Source organism: Neolamprologus multifasciatus, chromosome 5 (assembly GCF_963576455.1).
Source record: "Neolamprologus multifasciatus chromosome 5, fNeoMul1.2, whole genome shotgun sequence".
Taxonomy (NCBI): Eukaryota; Metazoa; Chordata; class Actinopteri; order Cichliformes; family Cichlidae; genus Neolamprologus; species Neolamprologus multifasciatus.
The window spans coordinates 10645126-10667945 of NC_140443.1; the positions used below are offsets into that span (position 1 = coordinate 10645126).

A 22820-nucleotide genomic window follows, 5' to 3' on the forward strand; every position below is an offset into this window, starting at 1 on the left:
CTTCAAAATGGGGCACTTTGTCGTTGGGGTACTCTGCTTTGTTGTGTACATCCATAGAATCTGCACAACAGGTTAATTGATATCCTGCTGTTTTTAGTCTGAACTGTTAGATTTTTAGTGTTTATTTGTTGATTGTTGGTAAAATTTTCCTTATAAAGGGAGAAGGTTAATAGCCACAACATAAGGACAGGTTGTACTGTATAAAGCAAGTCTATTATTTTGATAAAAGCCTGCAAATTAAATTTGTTTTTTAAAGCCCTTTAAAGGCTTTTTGTTTTTAAAACAAGTGGAAACACTGAAAGCTTTCAACCAGCTCATAAAACTAATGATGGCATGAGTCTTCTATGAGCTGTCTACACCTGATTAAAGCCAGATGCAGTTCTCAGCGGATGGCAAAATCAAAAAGAGGGGGTAGAAAGGTAGAGTTGTTTTGGTCTCAAATCAGAAATCCATTAGATACGAACTAGCTGACTGATAAAGTTATGAATCAATTGTGCCAGACTGTGCTGTTTAGGAAACTACATTTCAAACAAATGGGAATGCACAGAGAAGCTCCTCCTTTTATATTCAAACTCTTAACCTGAGGGGGTGGACAAAAGCTAAACATCTGCAATGTGTTGAGTTTCAGTCAGAACACTCACACTGACACAGAGGAAGTGAATTTTCCATCTCAGCTCATGTGTAAACTATGGGAATTCATTTCTACCAGAGGTATAAAAAGTTAAGAATAATGAATATGAAAATATTCATGTTGAATACTTAATTTGAATATGATTTATCCCAACTTTGGCATGCTATTAAAACTTTCATTTCTACATGGAAGGTCGTATAATGGCATCCTGTATTCTGGACCAACTGCAAGCAGCGTAAAGATGACTGTTCAATACCAAAGCACAGGGAATTACAGTAGTCCAGACAGGAAGTAACAAAATCATGAATAACTTTTTCTAGGAACTTTGGGTTATTCAAATAAAATGGAAGCAAAAAGCATGACAATTGCAATTAGTCTACTCTGGCTTCTGGATCTGAATTAAGCCTTCACTGAATGCCTTAAACCTGCTCGTTTCCCACTGACCAGCAGGGGGCGACTCCTCTGGTCTGTTTGTACAGAAGTTTTGTAGTGTGGTGTTTAGTGTTTTCCTTTTGATCTTGTTCATCTGCATCCTCCGCTACTACTTCATTTCAACTTCTTCCTCCTCCCCTTAAGTGTCATTCCTGAACTAGTAAGGGTTCTAACATGAAAAATGAACTTGCTTATTTACTCTTAATATCGTTGGAACTGGTTATCATTTCAGATCAGACATGCGACCCTCCCATCTCCAGACAGCTAACAAGAACTAGCTAAACAACAACATAAAATTATAAGCTAACGTCGTGCCAGCTAACATTAGGTCCTAGAAACCTGAACGTCTTTAAGTACTTTTCTCACCAATCCATCTGTCGATCTCCTGCTCCCTTCTCCTGTCACTCGGGAACAAGAGATACTTAAACTCCTCCACTTGGGGCAGGAACACGTCTCTGACCTCGGCTGTGAACTGTTCCAGTGCGAGCTGGAGGCCATTACCCAATGAAGCTAACAGAACCACGTCATCTGCGAAAGGCAGAGATATTCTTCAGTCTTAATTCATCATTTTAACTCACCAGGACTACTAGCTACTAATCCATACAAAACTTCATCAACTGGTAGGTAATAATGTGTTATTTTTGTCCCCTCCATGTCAATTTGGATATTTCCATTATGGAATTACCCCAATAGAGCAAACTACAACTTATACTTAGTTTTAGTACGTCGACAGGGTGGTGTCTCAAAACATATTTAACAGTTTGTGCTCCTTCTGTATTTTGTCAATACATGCAACTTGTCTTGCCTCAAACTACACATTACGAAATTCTTCAGCTGTGACATCAACATTTTATCACGCAAACACTAAACAATGCCACAACAACATATGGTTTTACCTGTATTAGCTGGAAAAAAAAATAGCCTCAGAGCTGAAATATTTTTCTGCTAACCTAAAAATCAGCTGTTTTCATTCCTTAGAAAGGCAGTAAAATTATATCTTCAGTAGTTAGGGAGCTGATAAATTGCCATTAATAAACTAGTAAATGGACTGGTACTTAGCACCTTTCTACTCAATTTGAGCACTCAAAGCACTTTGTAAGTCTGTTTTATCTAAACCTAAGCAGAGTAAAAATAAGCCTGATATTTGGTCTCCTTAGCATCCTTAAATTATTATTTCAATCATAGGATTAAACATGTTTAATATAAGTGTCCACCATTATAACATATGAGAGAAAATTAGAGCAAGTATTGTCTGTATCTTTTATTTCTATGTAACCAGAATTTTTTTTTTTTTTTTTAAAGTTATCATATCAATTGTAAACTAGACTATTCCAACTGAGCTGTTTTGTTACTCCAGACTGTGTCTTTTAGGTCAAACAGGAAGTGACCAAAATGTTTTCCTAAACCGCCTGCCCTCCACACTGATAAAACTCTCTCTCTCAAACACACACGCACACACACACACACACACACACACTCACTCCCTCCTCAGATATCTGTTTCTCCTCTGCTGTCACTCTGAGACACACACACATACACACACACTGGGGGAGGTAGATAACCGTGATTCCACTGCTGAATTTTTAACGCTGTTGTGGAACTTTTTTTTTTCTAGGCGGGTTACTGTGGCACCAGGGTACTGTTACACTGACAGAGTCAGAGAGACAGGGTTCAGTTCAGTTCTGTTGTTTACTGAAGCTGGACGGAAGCAGCTGTGCATGGAGTGTATATGGTAAGTCTCTCTATCTATCTATCCATAGACATGCTGTGTATTTTGCCCTGTTTTTAGCTATTAGCCCTATAATAAACGAGTTTTAGATATTTCATTCAAAAAAACTTCACTTTCAGAGCTAAAATCATGTATAGGGTTAGTTCTCATTCTTTCAGTTTGTTTGGTTTGCTTTAAGTAAAACCAAATAATGTTGTTCATCACTAGTCAAGTACAGTTATTTGGTCTGTATATTGTATGTATTACATGAGTGATTTGTTACTGCTCATCCTTAGCTTCAAGTTTATCAGTTTTGTAGGACTGGTGATGCTGTAACTTTTTCATTGCAACCAGCAGCTTTCACCTGGTCTGCCCGGCCTTCACCACCACTAACTGTTGTACTTGGCACCTTTAAATGTGTTAATTATTCATTATAGGAGGGTTTTTGTGTGTCTCTGCTCTCTGGTGCATAGGAGAAGTCGCTTTTGGTTCCTTCTTTGATCTCTAGCTATATTTTGGAATTGAGACCTAAGTTTGACATTTTCCAGAAGGTTTCTTGAGTTTATATGTTTTTAAGTTTGTAATTTTGATTCCCATCTGTGATGTTTGTTATAATAGTATTAATTGTCTCAATGGATTTGTTTTCGCAGAGAAATCTAATTAAACAAAGTTTTGGGTTTCTTTAACTCATTTTAAACAAAGAATGACATGACTGAATGAAATGCATGAAGTATTGTGTATGATAGTGATACGTGATACCACAGAATACATGGAAATGTAATGAAGGTGTAAATTTTGTTTGAAACTGCAATCATTGTACAAATTGTTCACAAATTTCTTAATTGGCAAGGGCATGTTATTTGTTGTGTTGCTCCCTAGCAAAGTGCTTTCTTCTATACATAAATCAGTGAGTGAGGTCACTCAGACACCACTTCAAAAATGCATTTATTTAAAAAAAAAAAAAAAAACCTACATCAAAACAAACACTATTTAAGGTTAGCTCGGCAGCTATCTGTCCACAGCAAAGTTATCACATTTTGAGTCCTTCTATGGCCTTGCAATCTTTTAATAATCCCTAAAGATAATCAACTGTACTTTCAGCTTTTAATTTACTTGCACGCAGACATATTGCCTGTATATAAATGATGGACATAGTCACTATAAAGTCACTAATTTGTGGACACCTATTTTTAAGCAAAAGGTGAGCTTTTGGGCCGTCACGATCATAGGTTTTTTTAAACCACATGTCACGGGCGAGGGGTGGACGTCACTGAGAACGAAGTACTTTTGAAAACTTACTGGATGAAAATCATGTTGTCATAAATTAGACTTTAAATTAGCCACTGAGCACTCACAAGTAAATTGTCATTGTCACATGTTGTAAGCTGCAAACTAATTTTCTCCTGCACTTTATACAGCATACAATCAAATTTATTTTTTAAAACCAAAGCAGTGCTGACTGCTGGACATTAGAAAAAAATCCAGATATGAAGTTCTCATGAATTGGCATCACCTTTCTGATCTGTAGGCTCTTTCTATGCATTCACTGGCCATTGCATTAGGCACACCTTTTCACCCACTCAAATATCTAATCACATAGCAGTCAACAACAGAAGAAAGGTCATTTAAGTGCCTTTAATGCATAATGGTTGTTGGTGCCAGATTGGCTAGTTTGAGTATTTTGCAGACTACTGATCTACAGGGATTGAATGGTCTGAAAAACAGAAAATATCCAGTGAGCTCTGGACAAAAATACCTTGTTAATGTCTGAGGTCAGAGGAGAAACAACTCAAATAAACACTGGTTACAATGATATGCAAATTTGCATCCCATTGAATCTTGAAGCAGATGAGTTGTAAAAACACAAGAGCACACCAAGTGCCACACCTGTCAACTAAGAAGAGGAAATGGAGGCTAAAATTTGCACACGTTCACCAAAGTTGTAGAGTAAAAGACTGGAATAACATTTTCCTGTCCGGTGAATCAGGGTTTCTGCTACGACTTTTCGATGAATTTGGCGTAAACAATATAAAAACCATATATCCATACTGCTTTGTATTACCAGTTTATGCTGGCGGTAGTAGGGTTGTGATGGTATAAGGGGTGTTTTTCTTTGCACACTTAGGCCTCTTAGTACCGAGCATTGTTAAAGCAGCACAGCCTACCTAGGTAGGCAAAAATGGAAGTTCAATCTGGTACTAGGTGTATCTAATAAACTGTCTAAGTGTAGTCTATAGTATGTATCTTCATTAAAGACTGAAGTAGGGGTGGGCGATAGAAACGATATAAATTTGGCCAGCGATAGAGATTTTGACTATATCGCTCTATCGCAATAGCGCATGTTGATGATGTCATCAAGCTGCGCCTGTTTTGGTCGAAAGCATCGCAGCGGCTAAAACCATTATCATCTGCAAATTATGGCGGGCTACAGTCATAGTAAAGAGATGAAGCACTTTTGAAATATGGGGAAAGCCAAAAACTGCGCTTCCTCCACTTCCATAACATTGATTCATTAATGTTGAATTTTCTCGCCGCTGCTCTATTCCCATGTTGTTGCAGTATATTAATAACTAACCTCGTATTGTGGATGAATGATCTCAGATGTTCTCCTGACTGAAGTTTGCCCCGTGTATAGCATCCTGCTATGCGATTGCATTTGTCTCTGACCACCAGAAACCCTCACGTTAATTTTTATCGAGTGGAAAAAAAGTTGGCGTTCATCCTCCAGCTTCACTGTGCTAATGTTATGCTAACATAGCTGTGTCGCTAGCAATCACGTAGCACATCATTATATACCGGGTAGTCCAACTTCAGTAACCCTGCAAACGCCACTGCTATTTAGTTTTCTGTCTTCATTTATGTTGGAAGTGGTAGCAGAGCTGTACATTTGAATTAGTTTCAAAAATCTCTCAGTCAGAACATGGTATGAAATGTTTAGGTGTAAACTAGTGAGCTAACTTCCTGTTAACTTCTAACTCCGTTAAGTGTAATAAATTCTGTTTTCATGGATGCATGGATGTAAAACTTAATTGTTACACCCGATAAAGCAGCAACGCTGATGATTTAATTAAAGATGAAATAATTTAGACCGTTTTTAACTCTTAGTGTTTGTTTGACTTTGGTACCTGAAGCGGACGGAGTTTTGGACCCAGATTACTCCGCGAAGCTCCTCACTACGGCAGCCGTAATGCTCTGACAATCCATCAAGCAGTGCAGCTTACCGAAGTTGTACTAAAACATTTTTTAACAGATTTCTGCACGCCAAAATGGGTTCGAGGTCAGTAAGCACAACCAGAATTCATACATAAGACACACTCTCGATTTTTGAGAAAATTAAAGGATTTTTAGTGTGGAAAATATGTTATACAGAAGAAAAGAATATATCGTGATATATATTGTTACCGCACGTGCATCAAATTATATCGCAATATGAATTTTAGGGACTATCGCCCAGCCCTAGACTGAAGCACTACTGCTAAAACCTACAATCAGTGAAATTAAAGATGAATGAAGTTAAAGATGAATTTGTATATATTGTTTCTGTTTTTAGTCACCATGTAATCCAATAATACAGCTGAGCTCTGAGAATTCAGATTAACTAAATAAACTTTTTTTCCTCTCTACAATATATTCTGACCACCATAACTTCCCCAGCTGTCACTGCCATAATCCCTCTGGATACACTTGTGGAGGTCAGTCTATAAAACCAGGCAGGAAATCCAGAGAACACAGTCACGCTCTCCTTTTGAAATACTGTTATTTATTTAACCTTTTATTTAACAAGGAAATCTCTGGTGCTTTATTATGCATTTTATAGTGTAGAGTAGTTAACATTATGCCACAAAAATAGACTACACTTTTAGCAGACAAATGAAGGTCTTGCTGTGTTTCTCTACCTGCTCTGGTCTAAACTTAAAATCAGAGTGCATTTCTACATCACTGTGGCAAAAACAGAGGTGGTTATTTGGGAAAGACAACAAATTGCCTCTCTGAAAAGGTTTGCAAGGACCTTTTTGGACCAGATTTTCCTTTGAACCATTAACAGTCTTGTTTCCTCCCTCAGGCCCATCCTGTCCTAATGCCTTTACCGTAGGAACATGACCCTCAACACCCAGAGAGAGAAGGAGCCCCTCCAAAGGCGAGGCAGCACTCCAGTTCATCCCCTTTACCAGCAACCACCTTGGATCCCCAGCAGCACCCAACCCAACCCAGAGCAGCCCCGTCCCCAGCGCAACCACCCCCCTCTGGGACAGTCAGCATCCTACCACCCTGGAGACAAGTCCCTCCATTACCGTGCCCAGTGGAGTTCAGACTCTGATGATGACTCGCAGAGTGATTCGGACTGTGTTTACAGAGTAGTGTTGCTTGGTGATCATGGAGTCGGAAAGACTAGCCTCGCAGGAATCTTTGCCGGGATCACAGACAAGGATGAACAACCTGGAGGTGGGACATTATTATACTTGTTTTTTAAGTCAGTAAGTCACACTTACTGATAGTTTTTAGTTAATTAAGATAGTTAATTAGTATTAGTAGTAGTAGTATAGGTGTTGTTTAATTTAGTTGACAGGGTTAAAGTTTCCCAAAAAATGATGCCCAAAAAAACGGAAAATGATGGACCTAACACCTTTAGAAGTTCAATATTGTACAGAAAGAACATCTAGATTCTTTAAAATAAAGCCCTTTATAAACACTTTAGGCTTAAATAAACTATTTCAATTCAGTGCACATATTCAGGGTATTTTACAGGTAGGATTCCTCCAGTCTTCTTGGAGAACTTGTCAGAGGATTCAAGCAGTCTCTCTGTTTTCATTGTCTTCATATGATCCCAGACTAACTTCATGATGTTAACTCAGCCCCATAAGAACAAATGGAGATGTTACCCTTTGCTGCGCAATACCATAATGTCAAATCAAAAATGCTGCAAAGTTTTAGCACAAGCCACAGATATGTTAGGCCAGTCACTCCTAGGAAGTTTCTCCATTTGTGGATGTTAGCTCTCACCACAGATCGATAGAGTCCCAAAGCTTTAGAAATGGCTTTACGCCTTCCTAGACCGACAGATGAAGGACTTTGTTTCTCTGCTGTTCTTGAGTTTCTTTTGATGGTGGCTGCAAAGCTTTAGCACAAGCCACAGATATGTTAACTGACAACTGACTCTGTATAAATAGAAATTAGCCAAAAGGATTCCTTAACCACAGACAGTTTTTAACCATGCTTTCACAATCTTTTACACTCAGACTCAGTGCACAGTGGGTCAGCACACACTTTCTGTCTCTGACTTTGTTGTGAGATCAACCTTGGCTGGCCTGAAATTGATCATCTGTCACGTGTTGACTGGCCTCAGGCCATAATTGATAAGCTGCATTGATCAGGTGATAGTCTGACGTGATGCGAGGCACAGAGTCTGTCTGCTGTTTTCAGAATGGTCATACATCCATGGGTTTACATGTTTTGTTTTGTTTTTGTTACTTTTGTTTTTTTTTGTTGGTTAATCACTGATTGGCCTTTTTATCTTTTCAAACTGATCTTTTATTTGCCTCCAACATCCATATAATTTGTGCGTAATTGTTTGATTTTCAGAGAGATGAATGCAAAAAGGCTTCTTTTCTGAGTAATTCATAGCACAGACATTACAGAGTATTATTCCAACGAAACATACAGAACATTTTGAAACATTAACATTTTGGCTTTTTTCTGTTTCATTTTTATGTGGGTTGTGCTGTCAGGGTTTACCTTATTGTTGTATCTTTTTGGTCCATCATGTTTTTTATTATTTTAGTCATAGCTCTAGGGATAACAGGGATGTTCAGCTGCATCTGTCAGTGCTCCACTTTGGTTCAAACTAAAATCTCTGGACTAGATTTGGGTGATCTCGCTATAGTCCAGTCAACACTGAGACCGAGGGACAGGTTCAGGCTCATGTTAGGGTAACACTATCCACCTTTCATGTTGCATAGTGTGTGCGACCCATAAACAAAAAAGAAGCAGTACTGCTGCTGCAGCCTTGTGTTCCAAAAAGGACAAACTAAATGTTAATGGTAAGAAAAAGAAAAACAGCCAAGGGAGTTTATTTCCCCCTTCAAACATTAAAAAAAAAAAAATACACCATCAGGAGAATCTCCAGCTTGTTCACCTACAGCCTAATTTCTGAGCATAGCTTGACACATATTAGTTGAACATCTAACTTTTGCCTGCATTTTTTTCCTCTTTGCTTTCTTTACTGCCGCTTCAGTATGTTTGTATACATGCAAAATGGAAAAACAGTCCACCCTAGACACACAGCTCAGTTTTTCACACATCCAATGAAAATGAAGTTGAGGAGAGGTTATATACTAGCATTTCTGAAAGTGCACAGTTCCCTGCATTGCCCTCTAATTCAATATCAACCAATAGATTATGCTTTATAGATCAGTGTTGCTGCTCACACGCATTCATTTCAAAGAGGGCAGAGGGTTTTCCGGCGTGGACTGAGCAGCTCAATCTGATTAAAGTCCAGACTGCGACAAAGCCACACTTGCTGGTGTGTTCTTGATCATTGTCCTGTTCAATTGCACTTGAGTGTTAGGGCACAAGCTTGATAGCCAAACATTCTCATTCAGGAATTTCTGATAGAGAGCAGAATTCATGGTTCCATCAATTACGGCAAGTTGTCCAGGTCCTGTAGCAAAGCGTCCCCAGACCACCACACTACCCTCACATTTGTCTGACTGTTGGTATGATGTTCTCATGGAATGCTGTTATTTTTATGCCAAAATGCTCAACTTTTGTCTTGTAAGTGCAGAGAATGTTTTCCCAAAGTCTTGAGGACCATCAAGATGTGAGACAAGCCTGTGTGTTCTCTATGATTAGCAGTAGTTTTTGCCTTAGTTTTCCCATGGATGTCTTTTAGTCTCTTTCTGACTTTTGAATCATGAACTCTGACCTTAACTGAGCCAAGTGAGGCCTACCATTTGTTAGATGTTGTTCTGGGTTCTTTTGTCATCTCCTGGATAAGTCGCTGATCTGCTCTTGGAGTAATTTTGGTAGGCAAAAGTTTCTCCATTTGTGGATGTTAGCTCTCACCACAGAGTCCCAAAGCTTTAGAAACGGCTTTACGCCTTCCTAGACCGACAGATGACTTTGTTTCTCAGCTGTTCTTGAGTTTCTTTTGATGGTGGCATGGTGTGTTGGTTTTGATCTTTTAGCCTACTTTACTTCATTAAACAGATTTTATTTAAGCACAGCCCTGTAGGTGCTGATATCCTTTAGCCACAGCTGCTCTTCGGTACTTTCAGTGCCAATTAGCAAGTGTCAGCATGCAAACACGCTAAAATGCCAAACAAAATAAAAACCAACATGTGAGCGCGTTAGCATGCCAATCACAGCGTTTAGCTCAAAAGCAGATTCTCAAACCTGTCTTTTTGTATTTATTGTATGTTACAGAAGACACATATGAGAGGACACTGACAGTAGATGGAGAGGAAACCACGCTCATCGTCATGGACAACTGGGAGAACGAAAAACTGGTACAGTGTGTTAGTGTGTTAATGTCAATATAGTAACTAAAACTAGAAAGTACATTTGGTTTATATCACTCATTGAAAAGTGCTTTTCAATGAAATGATTTTACATAAAAAACAATAAGAAGCCTAAAAAAAATCATGTTACATACATTCCTGCTGTTTACATAAAATAACATATCCTCTAACCAAAATTGCAGATATCAGCAGTTTCTAAAAGATGAAAAAAAAATATTGAAAGACAGTTACAGAGTCTTGAAATGACAGCAAAGGCACCAGTGATCTGGAAGTAGGCTTAATGATCGGGACGTCACATGTCTACCACATACAGCATGGCTGTACATGACCATTTAAGGTTTTAAATATAAATAGTGCAACTTTACACTGGATTCTGTAGAGCACAGTGAGCCAGTGCAAGGCTGCCAACGCTGGAGTAATGTGATCTCTCTTTTTTGTCCCAGTAATTAATCTGGCTGCAGCATTTTGAACTAATTGCAGTGACTGACTAACTCTAGTATACAGTGCATTAAAGTAGTCCAGTCTACAGGTAACAAAAGCATGCATAACCCTTTGCAGATCTAGTGCTTGAAAAAAATTATTTTAGTATGGAGAATGTTCTGAGCTGAAAGAAAGTTTTTAACCACAGCATTGATTTGTTTGTCGAATTTCACATTTTTTTTAAAGATTTTTCCATGGGTTTTAACCTCTATTTCATTAAAAGGGTGGTCAAAGATACCAGGTTATCCTTTAACCTCTCAGTTAAAAGTGGAGAGACAAACAATATGATCTCTGTTTTGGACTCGCTCAGCTGCAGAAAACTGAGACATCCCAATTTTCTATACCCCAAAAGCCCTTATTGAGCCTTATTATGGTACAGTGATTTCCAAAATTCAAAGATAAATACAGCTGCAAGTTATCTGTACGACAATGAAAAGAGATATAATACTGAAAATAAAACTAAGAGATTAACAAAACTGACTTAAATAAAAAGCAAAAACTAACTAAAATAGCATCGTGTACATACAAAACAAACTAAACCAACAATGTATAGGAAATGTCTTTAGTTGCAGTCTGGTCAGATTTGGTAGCACAACAGCTTCTGTGAATCTGTTCATAAAGATGAGGATGTCAGTATTACTGTTTCAAATGTTTCCATTGTTTGGTTGTTTTTTGGATCGCTCTGAACTCCTTAAATCATTTCATCTCACAGACAAACACTATGCTACAAACACTACACTTTATTTAAAAAAAAAAATAAAATTATTGTGGAAACTAAGCGACAGTTTGAAACTAAACTGAACTCAAAACCATGGTGTGTCCGTGTGTTACAGAGTAAGGCTGTAGGGCAGGCCAGGAAATTTACAGTGTTTGAATCTCTGGGTTTCACAGGCACATAAAAAAACAATAACAATGGTAGGGAACTGTGTCGAGATGATAATATTTTTTTAAAACAAACTTTTCCTATGTTGATTAAGGTTTTATTTTAGGATCTCTAAAACATAAACTTGTCACTTTGACACAGCAAAATGAATTTTACCAAAAGAAATAAGATATGGTTGATTAAAAAAAAAAAAAAAAACCTACCACAAAAACTAAACATCTCAAGGAGTGCACAAATACAAATAATATGAATACGTGTGTCAGTAAGTTTGTTTTTTTCACATTTAATGTGAAATTCAGAACAAAGTGTTCTGTTGGAGCAAATGTCATAACCAAATTTAACAAACATGTTGCAAATGACCTGAAATGTACTAAAAAGCCTGTACAATAAAGTTCTTTCTACCTTGGTACCATTAAAAAAAAAAATTCTTGAGCTGCAAAGCAGTATAATTTATAGTGGCCATTTGCATAGCTTTCTGGTTATGCGTAGAGGATTATGAGCTAAACCAGTGCAGGGGCTACAGACGTGTGCAGTTGAAGTCCTCAAAAAAGCTGGACAACTTTGTCCAGCACAAGCAGCTTAAGAAGTAGGCATTCATTATGTGAGTATTCACAAAGAAGCTGATAAGATCTGATTTAAAGTCTGGGTTCAACCTTCTCTGTGTTTAGGTTTCCTGTCAGGAGGGGGAGGATGGCCCCTCTCACAATGACTGTCTGAAGGTGGGGAGTGCTTACGTCATCGTCTACTCGGTCACCGACCGCTCAAGCTTTGATTCTGCTGCTGAGCTCCGCATCACGCTCCGACGTACCCGCCAGGCTGAAAACCTTCCCATCATCCTCGTAGGAAACAAGAGTGACTTAGTCCGATCGAGAGAAGTTGCTGTGGAAGGTGGAGTGCAAGTGCAAGACGTACATAAAAACACATAAAAACCACAAAAGTACTAATAATGAATTCATGCTACTATATTAATATGTCTGTGTGCATTTATCCCCAGAGGGCCGAGCATGTGCAGTCGTGTTTGACTGCAAATTCATTGAGACGTCAGCGTCGCTTCAGCACAACGTGACCGAGCTATTTGAGGGCGTGGTCCGACAGATCCGCCTTCGTCGAGACAGCACCGAGGCCATTCAACGCAGGCGCTCCGTTTATAAACGGAAAGAGAGCCTCACTTGTAAGGCCCGGCGCTTCCTGGACCGACTGGTGGCACGTAACAACCAGCGCATGGCAGTGAAAGTGCGGTCCAAGAGCTGCCACGACTTGGCCGTTCTGTGAATTTGTCTGCCAGCAAGTTTTTTTTGACTCACTAGAGCTCTCTCTGGTCGTGATAATGTGGACGTTAGTGTCTCCGGTGATTCTAACGCGCAGCGCCAGACAAGTTCAGCAGTGAACTACATCAGCAGACAGTAACATAGTCACTATGATCCTGTTGATCATGTTTGAGCATCTGGTGTTAACATTTGTGGAACTGTAACAGCAGATGACTTAAATATTGAGATACCAAACAGTTAAGTGTTCAATGTTCATTGTGAGAGTGTGTTCAGTGTGTGTGGATCATGTAATGTAGTTTCCACTGTGTCGCTTGTGTTGTTTTCCTGAGGTTTTGACTGTTTTTAGTTCCCCACTGTGCAGAATAAAGTCTTAATTAAGTCTTAAAGGAATAGTAATCTCAAAATCACATTTTTCACAAAGAACATGATATTGATATGTTATTATTTATGATGATGCAATATTTGTTTCCAAGTTAACTGCTTTTTTGAAAATTATTTGAATTTACTAACTGCTTTTTGTGTCTATTTTTAAAGGATGCATGTGGCCACTGTGACATCAACTCAGACTGTCACTTGGTTTTTGAAACCAGTGATGTCCATAGTTAGAAAATGGAGTGTTAGACAGCTTAGTTAACAAGCTAAATCCACAAGACATGTAGCATCATAGCACAGATGTAGATTCCTGCTGATTTGAGTTTTCACTCACCAACTCGGCAGCACCCTACTGAATAGGGTGTGGTCTTATTAGACAACAATCAATTCTACTGTAAATTTAAAAACCTCCAACAGGACATAAACACTGCAAACATGGTGAAAAAGTATTGAATAAGAAGAGCTGTGGTGTGAAAACAGATACCAGATATTGCCTGTGTTGGTACACCTCAACTTTAAGCCCTAAAATTGAAAAGGATTTTTTTTAAATCATCTAACCACCATGAATGGTGGATGGATGATTGCCATTTTAAGCGCCAATCTCCAAATTTGCTTCTTAATACCTGAAATTTGATCAGAATTTGGCTCTTCTGCTTTCTCGTCTATTATAAGCTGCTAACATTAGCTATTTTAGCTAACTAGCGTAAGCCAAGCACTTGCGCATCAGAAACTAACATTAACTAACATTTTGTTGGGTTACAGGTTAAATTTGAAAAAGCAAAGGACACACACACACAGTGTACACAGTTTCATATTTGTTTTCAGAGTGTACAGTTTCATTTATTTTGAAATATACTACTTAAATATTCTCATCCGATTTACTCTTTCCCTCCAGTTAAAATCTTTTCTCTGCAGGAGACCCAGGGATCAAATCTGTGTTTCACTTCACATAAACACACTGTCAGGCCTCCTGGATATTTACTGTTGTCTTGGTGAGCTGTGGCCCATTGAAGAAGAGTTTGTTTACTGAGAGGTCGCCATGACGACACAGTCACATCTTGACATCTCTGTATGGTTGACATAAAGCAGGTGAGTGTTTGGGATGGTGACTTTTTATGGGATTAAACCTAACATCTACCTGCTGGAAACACATAGTACTTACAGCAACTCCTAGTTTCCACTGTTAAAATATGAATGTTGTGAGCACAAGTAAGACAGACATGAAGGATTATGGATATGCAACCAACACGGATGTACCTGCATGCAAGCCTCCAAAAAAATATATATGATTGACTGGTTGAAAAGCAGGTTGTAATGCAGAGAGAGCAACAACAAAGACAAAAACAATATTTTACTTCAGGAGCTAATTTAAGGGACCAGTTGTCCCACATATTTTTGACACTGCCCCCTGGTGACAGTGCACAGCTACTACATAGACAAAGGCCTGAAAAACTCTAAAAGCACTTTACGCCACAGGCCACATACAGCCCACTTTGATCATAAGTTGGGCTCTTTTTCTACACGATAAATAAAAGCCTGCTGTGACAAATCAAAACATCTGTCAGCATGACTCTTTGGACTTACATTGTAATAAAAAAAATAAAATTACAGAAATAGTTCCTGCAGCTAATTTCCCAGACTGTCCAGTTTGTTGTTGTGGTTTTGTCTTCTTTTTTTTTCTTGTTCTGTAAAAAGTGAACAAGAGAAATTTTTCTGTTTTTCACAAAGTTACAGAGGTTTTATTATACACATAGCTAAGCGTTTTGCAGTTTGACATAATTTGTAAAAGTTGAAATTTCCTTGAAATTGAATAGCAGAATTTTTTGTCAGAGGTCATTTTTGGAGGGGGAAAAACAACAAAAAAACAGTGGCCAACAACACTGTACACAACAGTAGAGTGGTAATACGCAAGCAAATAATGCAGAAAATAGATCTCTTATGGAAAACTGGTCTCAAAGCAAACAGAGAGCTATGCAGGAAGTGCACTTTTATCGTGGTCAAATTCAGGGAATTCATTACAATGTTTTTCAAACGTGAAGTGTAGTTGTGGTCTTCTTTTGCTGTTGGTTCGCACTTTGTGTTTACATCTTTTTGTAGAATCTGTTTACTTGGGCTTTAATTGTTTGCTGTTTTAGCTGTTCAGCAGTTGTTGAAATGGTTTTGTGAGCTTTTAGCTGATATTCTGACATTTCTGTCAATACCGCACATGTCTATATTTAAATAACAGATCCAGCAGTATATCGTGTTAAACCAGATGTTCTCCCTCTCGCCTCAGAGAGGTACAGAGATTGGGGTTCAACAGGTTAATTGTTTATTGCTTAATTACTTTGAGTAGTATGAATAGGAAGTTTTTTATAAGTAGGAAAAGCTGAAAACTTATGAAAATACAGTTAAAAGTCCAAAATGTTGTGCTTGTTTGTGGTGAGCAGCAGATCTAGCAAATTAAGAATTGGCTTCAAGCGCACATTCAGGCCTGTGAGACTCATTTAAACACTCAGACACTGAGCCATGGCTCTGTGCTACATGCACATATTTCTGCATCTCTGCTATTCAAAGCAGGGCTGAAGATTCGGTTCCTAGATACCGACAGGCCATTAATAACTGACATATGAAATTATCATGCAGGATGGATATAAGTCTATCGTACAGTGCCATATGTTTGACACCTCTGAACTTCACCGTCTCAGCGACATATATTCAACTCCTTTAATCAGGTTTTACTGTAAGATTTACTAAAGGATTTAAGCTTAAAAAATAAAACTTAAAAATTAGGTTGCTACACATTGTCATACTTCTAAATATTGGCTATTCAAAGGAAGGTTTTAGTTATATTTTTTAACTGTGACTCATGCAAAGCTACTCTTGTGGTGTTCCAGAATAAAAGGATGGCACTGGAGTAGGTCATTTTATCACACCAAAGGCAATTTTCACTGAATCAGTTCAAGTCAATTCAGTTTTATTTATACAGCACCAAATCACAACAACGGTCACCTCTAGTTGTTTTATACCATAAGGTAAAGACCCTATGACCGAGCACTTTGCAGTAGTAGGAAGGAAAAACTCCCTATTAACAGGAAAAGTCCCTATAACCATCTCAGGGAGGGGGGTTCTCTGCAGCAAACAGCTGGAGGGTGAAGGGAAAGAAAAACAAGAGAAAGAAGAGGTGAGGAGAGGGGAAAAGAAGTTATCAGTGCATCACATGAAGTCCTGAAGCATAGACATAGTACACTGTTATTCAAATTTTCCTTTGGCTAAAATCCTGCAAAATAAAAGTAGTGTTCAAAAAACATTATTACAAAAAGAAAAAGAAAAAACTGTCTTTAGCAGCATAACTAAAGGATGGGTTCAGGGTCACCTAATCCGTAACTATAAGCTTTATCAAAAAGTAAAGCTTTGAGTCAATCTTAAAAGTAGAGAGGGTGTCTGTTTCCTGACAGCTGGTTCCACAGACAAGGGGCGTGAAAGCTGAAAGTTCTGCCTCTTTTCTTCTTTAATAAACTTTAGAAACCAGAAGAAAGCTTGTGGTCTGACAGCACAGAAAATATGGTACTATGAAGTATGTGAGATATGGTGAGGACTAATTATTCATAACTTTTTATCATGCCGCACATCATGAATGTGTAGCACTTTGCTATTTAGCACTAAACACAAGTTTGAGTTTTTACTGCTTGTCCTGGTGTAAAATGCTATTGAGTCACTGCTGAGGTATTTCACTCAAAGCTAAAGATCACAGACTGTTGGCGATGCTCAAAGAAAAGTAAGACTAATGAACCAGTCACTAAAAAATTCACAGAATTGAAGCCGACATGCTGTGAAATAACATCAAGCAGCTTTCCATCAGCAGCAGTTTATCTGGAACCCACATCGACAGGGTGGTCGTCCCAGTTTTTCCTGATCAAATATCCTATCTGTTTATTGATCAGGCATTCCAGTGACATACATTTACACAAATACACACACTCACTCACACACTGCAGCTGTACAGGGACAGTAGATGGAGGAGGGCTGTTGAACATTGATTTGATGAGGGTAATGGAAAGAATGCATGACTCTGCTCAACCCGGATGACACATACACACACTCATGCTCCCAGGCGCACACACACCACACACACACTCACACACACCACACACACAATGAGGTGTAAACATCCTCTCAGTGGAGGAGGACCAGACTCTGAACTGTGAGTTCAACTCCCTCCTGAATCTGTTATGAATAGAAACTTTAAAGTGACTTATTATGCTTATATCTAGCGCCATCAGTTTTTATTCCTAAATTCTTCCAGAGTAGTAGAGAAACACGTGGCTATATGACGAATATTCCCACTTGTTTACATTGTACAGAACCAACAATGGACAAAAACTGTCCAAAACTTGAGCACTTTGAGTATCCTGAAGCTTAAGATTTTCACTCAGAGAATACGTGTGCATGTACTTTTTTCAACTGCTCCCTTTAGTGGTCACTACCAGAGATGGGCAGCGTTACTATAATCCGATTACTTTTTTCAAGTAACGAGTAAAGTAAGGGATTACTATTGCAAAAACTGTAATTAGATTACCGTCACTTTCCCGTAAGCACGCTGCGTTACTGCGTTACTAAAATCGTGATTTTTTTTTGCGAGAATGTCTCATGACAGTGACATAAGCGAGTGCGACGTTCGTGGCAACAGCTGTGTGCAGATCAACAATGGATAATATATCGACGTAATGGGAAATTCACAGAGAAACTCGCGGATTCTTCCACTGACCGCTGCGGCACACCTGCACCAGGGTAAACCTCCGCCTACTCCACTCCTGCTTTACAGGTGAAAATAGAGCAACAGGACTGCTAGTCTTTGATTTTATTTATTTTCTGCTGTGTTTTACTTGCATCTATTTGAAAGAGTGAATGTAAACACACAAAAAAAAATGTTTTATGTGCTGGAATGTGCAGAATATAGGTTTAAATATTAAACAAATTTCTTCCAGTCAGAGAATGTTGCATATAATTAACTTTTTGCTTGATGCATAAAGTTAAAAGATTAAAACTAATAAAACAAGTTTTAAAAAGAGACTTTTCCATTTGATTACATTTTGTATGATGGATTATGCAGAAAAAGTAGAATTGGGCTGAATGACCTATCGCTTTATCACCTATTCAGGTTGTAAATCGTGTTTTTAAAAAGTAACTAAGTAATTAATTACTTTTGAAAATAAGTAATCAGTAAAGTAACGGGATTACTGTTGGGGGGGAAGTATTCAGTAAATAGTTACTGATTACTTTTTTCAAGTAACTTGACCAACACTGGTCACTACAGTGGATCATCTGGCTCCATCTTACCTATTCCCAGCATCCTCACCTGTCACACCAACATTCCCCATGTCCTCCTTCACTACATCTATGGCACTTATCTGTGGTCTTTCTCTTTTCCCCCTGCCTGGCAGCTCCATATTTAACATTCTTTCCCCAATATATCCACTATCCCTCCTCTGCACATGTCCAAACCATCTCAGCCTTCCCTCTTGAATATTGTCTCCAAAATCCTCAACCTGAGCTGACCCTCCGCCTCTGATGTACTTATTTCTAATCTGATCCATCCTGGTCACTCCCAATGAAAATCTTAGCATCTTCATGTTTGGTTTGGCAAAGATTTTATGACGGATGCCATTCCTGATGTAACCTTCCTTATTTATCTAGTCTTGGGACCGGCACTTAAAGTAAACTGTCTTGCGTCCCTCCCTGTAGCTAGCTTATTACTTGTACTTGCACTGATGTCATTATTTAAAGCTTTGGTCATGTTTAAGATAAGTGTCTACCAGTAGACACTTATCTTTGTACTTACACTTGTAACAGGAGAAATCCCAAGCATGCATAATAGGTCCACCACCAGCAAAAACAGATGACGCCCACATAAGGAGTCAGCCAGAGTGACAGAGGCTGAAACAGTGCAGCCAACCAGCACACCACATATTATGCCTCAAGTGTCTTAATATTGCTTTTGCGCTTATGATCTGGGTGGGTTACATCTACTTGTTTTGGTTTAGGAAAAGATCACATTTTTGGCTCGCAATCTAAACCCTACATGTTGCTAAAAGGCATCCAGTGTGTTAACATGTGGCTAAGGCATCCTGCCTTTAAAGTCTCTGGTGAGCTATGATGAGTAAAATAGTCTCTGCTCGGCCCTTTGTTCTTTTACCTGTAAAATCATGAAACACTGTACATGGCTAATTGCTGAGCAACAGGCAAACCTGAATGTCACAGACTGAGAGAAACCCTCTGTGGGTATATCTGCACCTTAACACGCCGCCACTGACCTCAGGCTTATTCTTAATACTATTTCAAACATTTGCGTTTGATTTGCCGACATGGAGTACAGAAGAGAGAAAATCAAGCACTCGCCTGTGTTTATTTAAACTGAACAGTTTCCACTCTGTATGTGTCCATGTCTCTGGTTCAGTGTGCAGACATCAGTCCTGTAACTCTGCCTCTTTATTCACTGTGACACCACGAAGATCTACAGGAATGTAAACTGACTGCAGTTTAGCTTCATGATACTGTGGCTCCACCTGCTGGCTGAATGTTGGTTGCAAAAGACCTTCATGATGTTTTCTTTAAAGATGTAGTCAGCCATTTTTTGAGTTGTTGGTTTTTGTTTTTTTGTTGTTTTTTTTTTTTGGGGGGGGGGGGGGGGGGATAAAAAAAAGTTTTGTAATTACTTCTAGCAAACTGATGACATACATGTAACCCAGTTCCTGGAACCTGCCATATGGCCCCGCCCCTACATCTTTTTTGTTTTTGTTTTTTACCTGTCCAGCAGTTGTAGCAAGCAGAATCATGGTCTGAATGCTTTGTTGAGCCAAACTTATTTACTTTCCCAAGAGGAGCACCATAGTGTTTTAATTGTTTTTGTTTAATTAATTAATTAATTTCTATTATTGGTGTTATTATCTGTGTGGATATTATGGTGGAGCAGACAAGGAATAAAGTCCAGATTGGCAAAAATAGAAGACAACAGGGGGAAAGGGGGGATGGAAAAAAGGACAGAAAAGAAGGGGATGGGGGATGACACAAACGGACATGCGGGGTTTGTGATGAAATGTACTTCATAAATGAGGGTGAGAGATTACAGCAATGCACTCATGCCCCCCAAGGGAGCCAGAGACGGACAGGAAACCCACAAGAAACCGGATGCCGACGGACCACAAGTAAGCTGAAGATCTGAGGCCACATGTCCTGATGACAAACGTGTGTCCTCCCCAGGGAAGCCAAGGGAAAGGGAGGTCCCAGACGTCTTGATGCATGCTCAATCGTCCAGGTAAGGAAATGCCACCTTGATGCAACGTTTTCAGTGGGAGAAACGTTTCATAACTCATCCAAGTGACTTCTTTAGTCTAATCTGACTGCAGGTTTCCCAACCTTATAAACAATACATTGCACAGTGACTGAAACTAGCACTACTGAATGAACAATGGGCTGGAAGGTCAGTTCCTTGATGATTAATCAATCACTAATCAATCCGTCCCAGATGGAGCTCCCACAGCAAAAGGCATGAGTGCCAGGGGACTACAGGCAGCGGGCAACTGACCCTGCGGCAAGCCGAGGATAGGGCCCCGAGAACCCCCCCAACACAGCAGGTTATGACTAGGGGTGGGTTTTTATAATCGATTTATCGATTAAAATCGATTCTGGCTTGGATTACGTAAAATCGATTCATTAAAATCCTGAATCGATTTTTTAATATAAATTTATTTTGCCCGAAATGCCAGAATCTCAGGTGAAATCTCACAAAACTTCAACAACCACCAAACAGCTAAAACAGTAAATGAGAGCAGGAACACGGATTCTGCACAAAGACTTAAACACACAGCGCAGCCCGCGGATCAGAATCAGATGTCGAATTTCTCACAGTCGGGGCTGAAAGCCGACAGCCCGCTGATTCTGATCTGTCGGCGGGTCTGCGCTTTGTGTTCACGCCCTTTATGCGCTGATTGTAAAGCTGTTAGTTTGATGTCTCTCCAAACAATATTGACCGAACCAGCAGCAAAAGAAGATCCAAACTACACTTCACATAAACATCGTCATGTATTCACTCTTACTTTTACTGTTTTGCTTCTACCATGATGCACAGCTCTCTCTCTCTCTCTCTCTCTCTCCCCCCCCCCCCCCCCCCCCCCCCCCCCCTCTCTCTGTACGGTTTTCTGCATTATTCGCTTGCTTGTTACGCACAAGTCTACCGTTGTTTACAGCGCTATCGGCCGACTTTTTTTTCTTTCCGTTTTATATACTTCCGAAAAGAAAACCTAATTTCTGCCGTTCAATGCTGAACAAATTTAAACTTTTTAAAATTATGCAAAATGCAAAATGCTTAGCCATGTCTCTAATAAAACAGCTGTAACTTCAGAGGTAATGTTCATATGTTGATTAATGGTTTTCTTTCGTTTTTGATGTACTGCAGAATATTTTTATAAAATCCCAGGCCAGGAAAAATCACCTTCATGTGTTTCTGTGTTTTATCTTCAGCTACTTTGACACAAAGGCATCTGCTGTGACGCTCACACCTTTGATAAAGTCTTGCGTGTGTCAGCTTCCTTTTTATAGATACAAAAATATGTAAATGTACTGATCTGAATTATAATATTTCTGACTGTCAAAATTTCCCATATTCAAATCGAAGTGAATCGAATCGAATCGAATTAAATCGAATCGTGGATCGAATCGATTCTGGACCTTGTGAATCGGAATTGAATCGATTCTAGAAATCAGTGACGATACCCAGCCCTAGTTATGACTTTATGTCAGCTAATGTTAGACTCTAGTGTCCTAAAAATAACACTTTCCTTCTGATAAATAAATAGTTTGACCACATTCTCATACAGTATGAGAGTTTATTAAATTAGTGTCAAGTTCAACCGTGTTAGATCCACTTGAAAGACATTTTCAGTAATGCTGGCTAACAGCAGCTAACAGTGGAAAAAAGGGGGGCTTACGAACAGAACATTTAAGGATATCCTCAACAACATATGAAGTAGAACAGTGTCTTTGACTGGCATTAGACTCCTTTTAAAACGTTTTAGAGCCTCCTCTAGAGTAAATAGATGAGACTCACCTGGCAAACTGGACTGCAGTTTGTAATCTTGTGACCTCTAGTGGTAAGAATTTACACACTTTAAACTGAAAAAGTTGCATTTCTCTTTAAATACACGAGTTTGTAAAAGCAATACACAAACAAAAAAGTCAGATTTACTTTATGTTTTTCATTCTCCCACAATATGTTCATTCATATATGGCCTCTCAGTTTTGCTTTTCTGCATTTGGTGCAAATGCAAAAGAAAAACATTTTGAAGATGTCCCACAGTTAAGACGTGGGTCTAATTATTGTAGTATTTATTCCTCTCATCCTGTTTAACATTTAATTTCTATCTTTGTTTATCTAATTTTTCTTTCTTTTCCTTAACTACCACCGCCTTTGCCACTGATGTAGTGTATAGGCTGTAACTTGCCCTGTATCATACAGACACACCGAACACGTTGCGCTTTTGCGCAATTTGGT

At 38.9% G+C, this 22820-nt stretch overlaps 1 protein-coding gene across 2 annotated transcripts; it reads left to right on the forward strand.

Moving 5' to 3' along the window:
- Positions 1 to 826: 826 nt before the first annotated feature.
- On the forward strand, positions 827 to 20058 carry rem1 (RAS (RAD and GEM)-like GTP-binding 1). 2 transcript variants are annotated; one of them, XM_085159410.1, is made up of 6 exons: positions 827 to 1683; positions 2679 to 2795; positions 6835 to 7214; positions 10194 to 10276; positions 12320 to 12539; positions 12646 to 20058. In XM_085159410.1, the coding sequence occupies exons 3-6, from the start codon at positions 6869 to 6871 to the stop codon at positions 12921 to 12923; spliced, it is 927 nt and encodes a 308-aa protein (XP_085015536.1). In that variant the 5' UTR covers positions 827 to 1683; positions 2679 to 2795; positions 6835 to 6868; the 3' UTR covers positions 12924 to 20058. The 2 variants fall into 2 exon arrangements, with proteins under 2 accessions (XP_085015536.1, XP_085015537.1); XM_085159411.1 differs by lacking the exon at positions 827 to 1683 and adding an exon at positions 6426 to 6463 and having other exon boundaries at positions 1987 to 2795.
- Positions 20059 to 22820: the final 2762 nt, after the last annotated feature.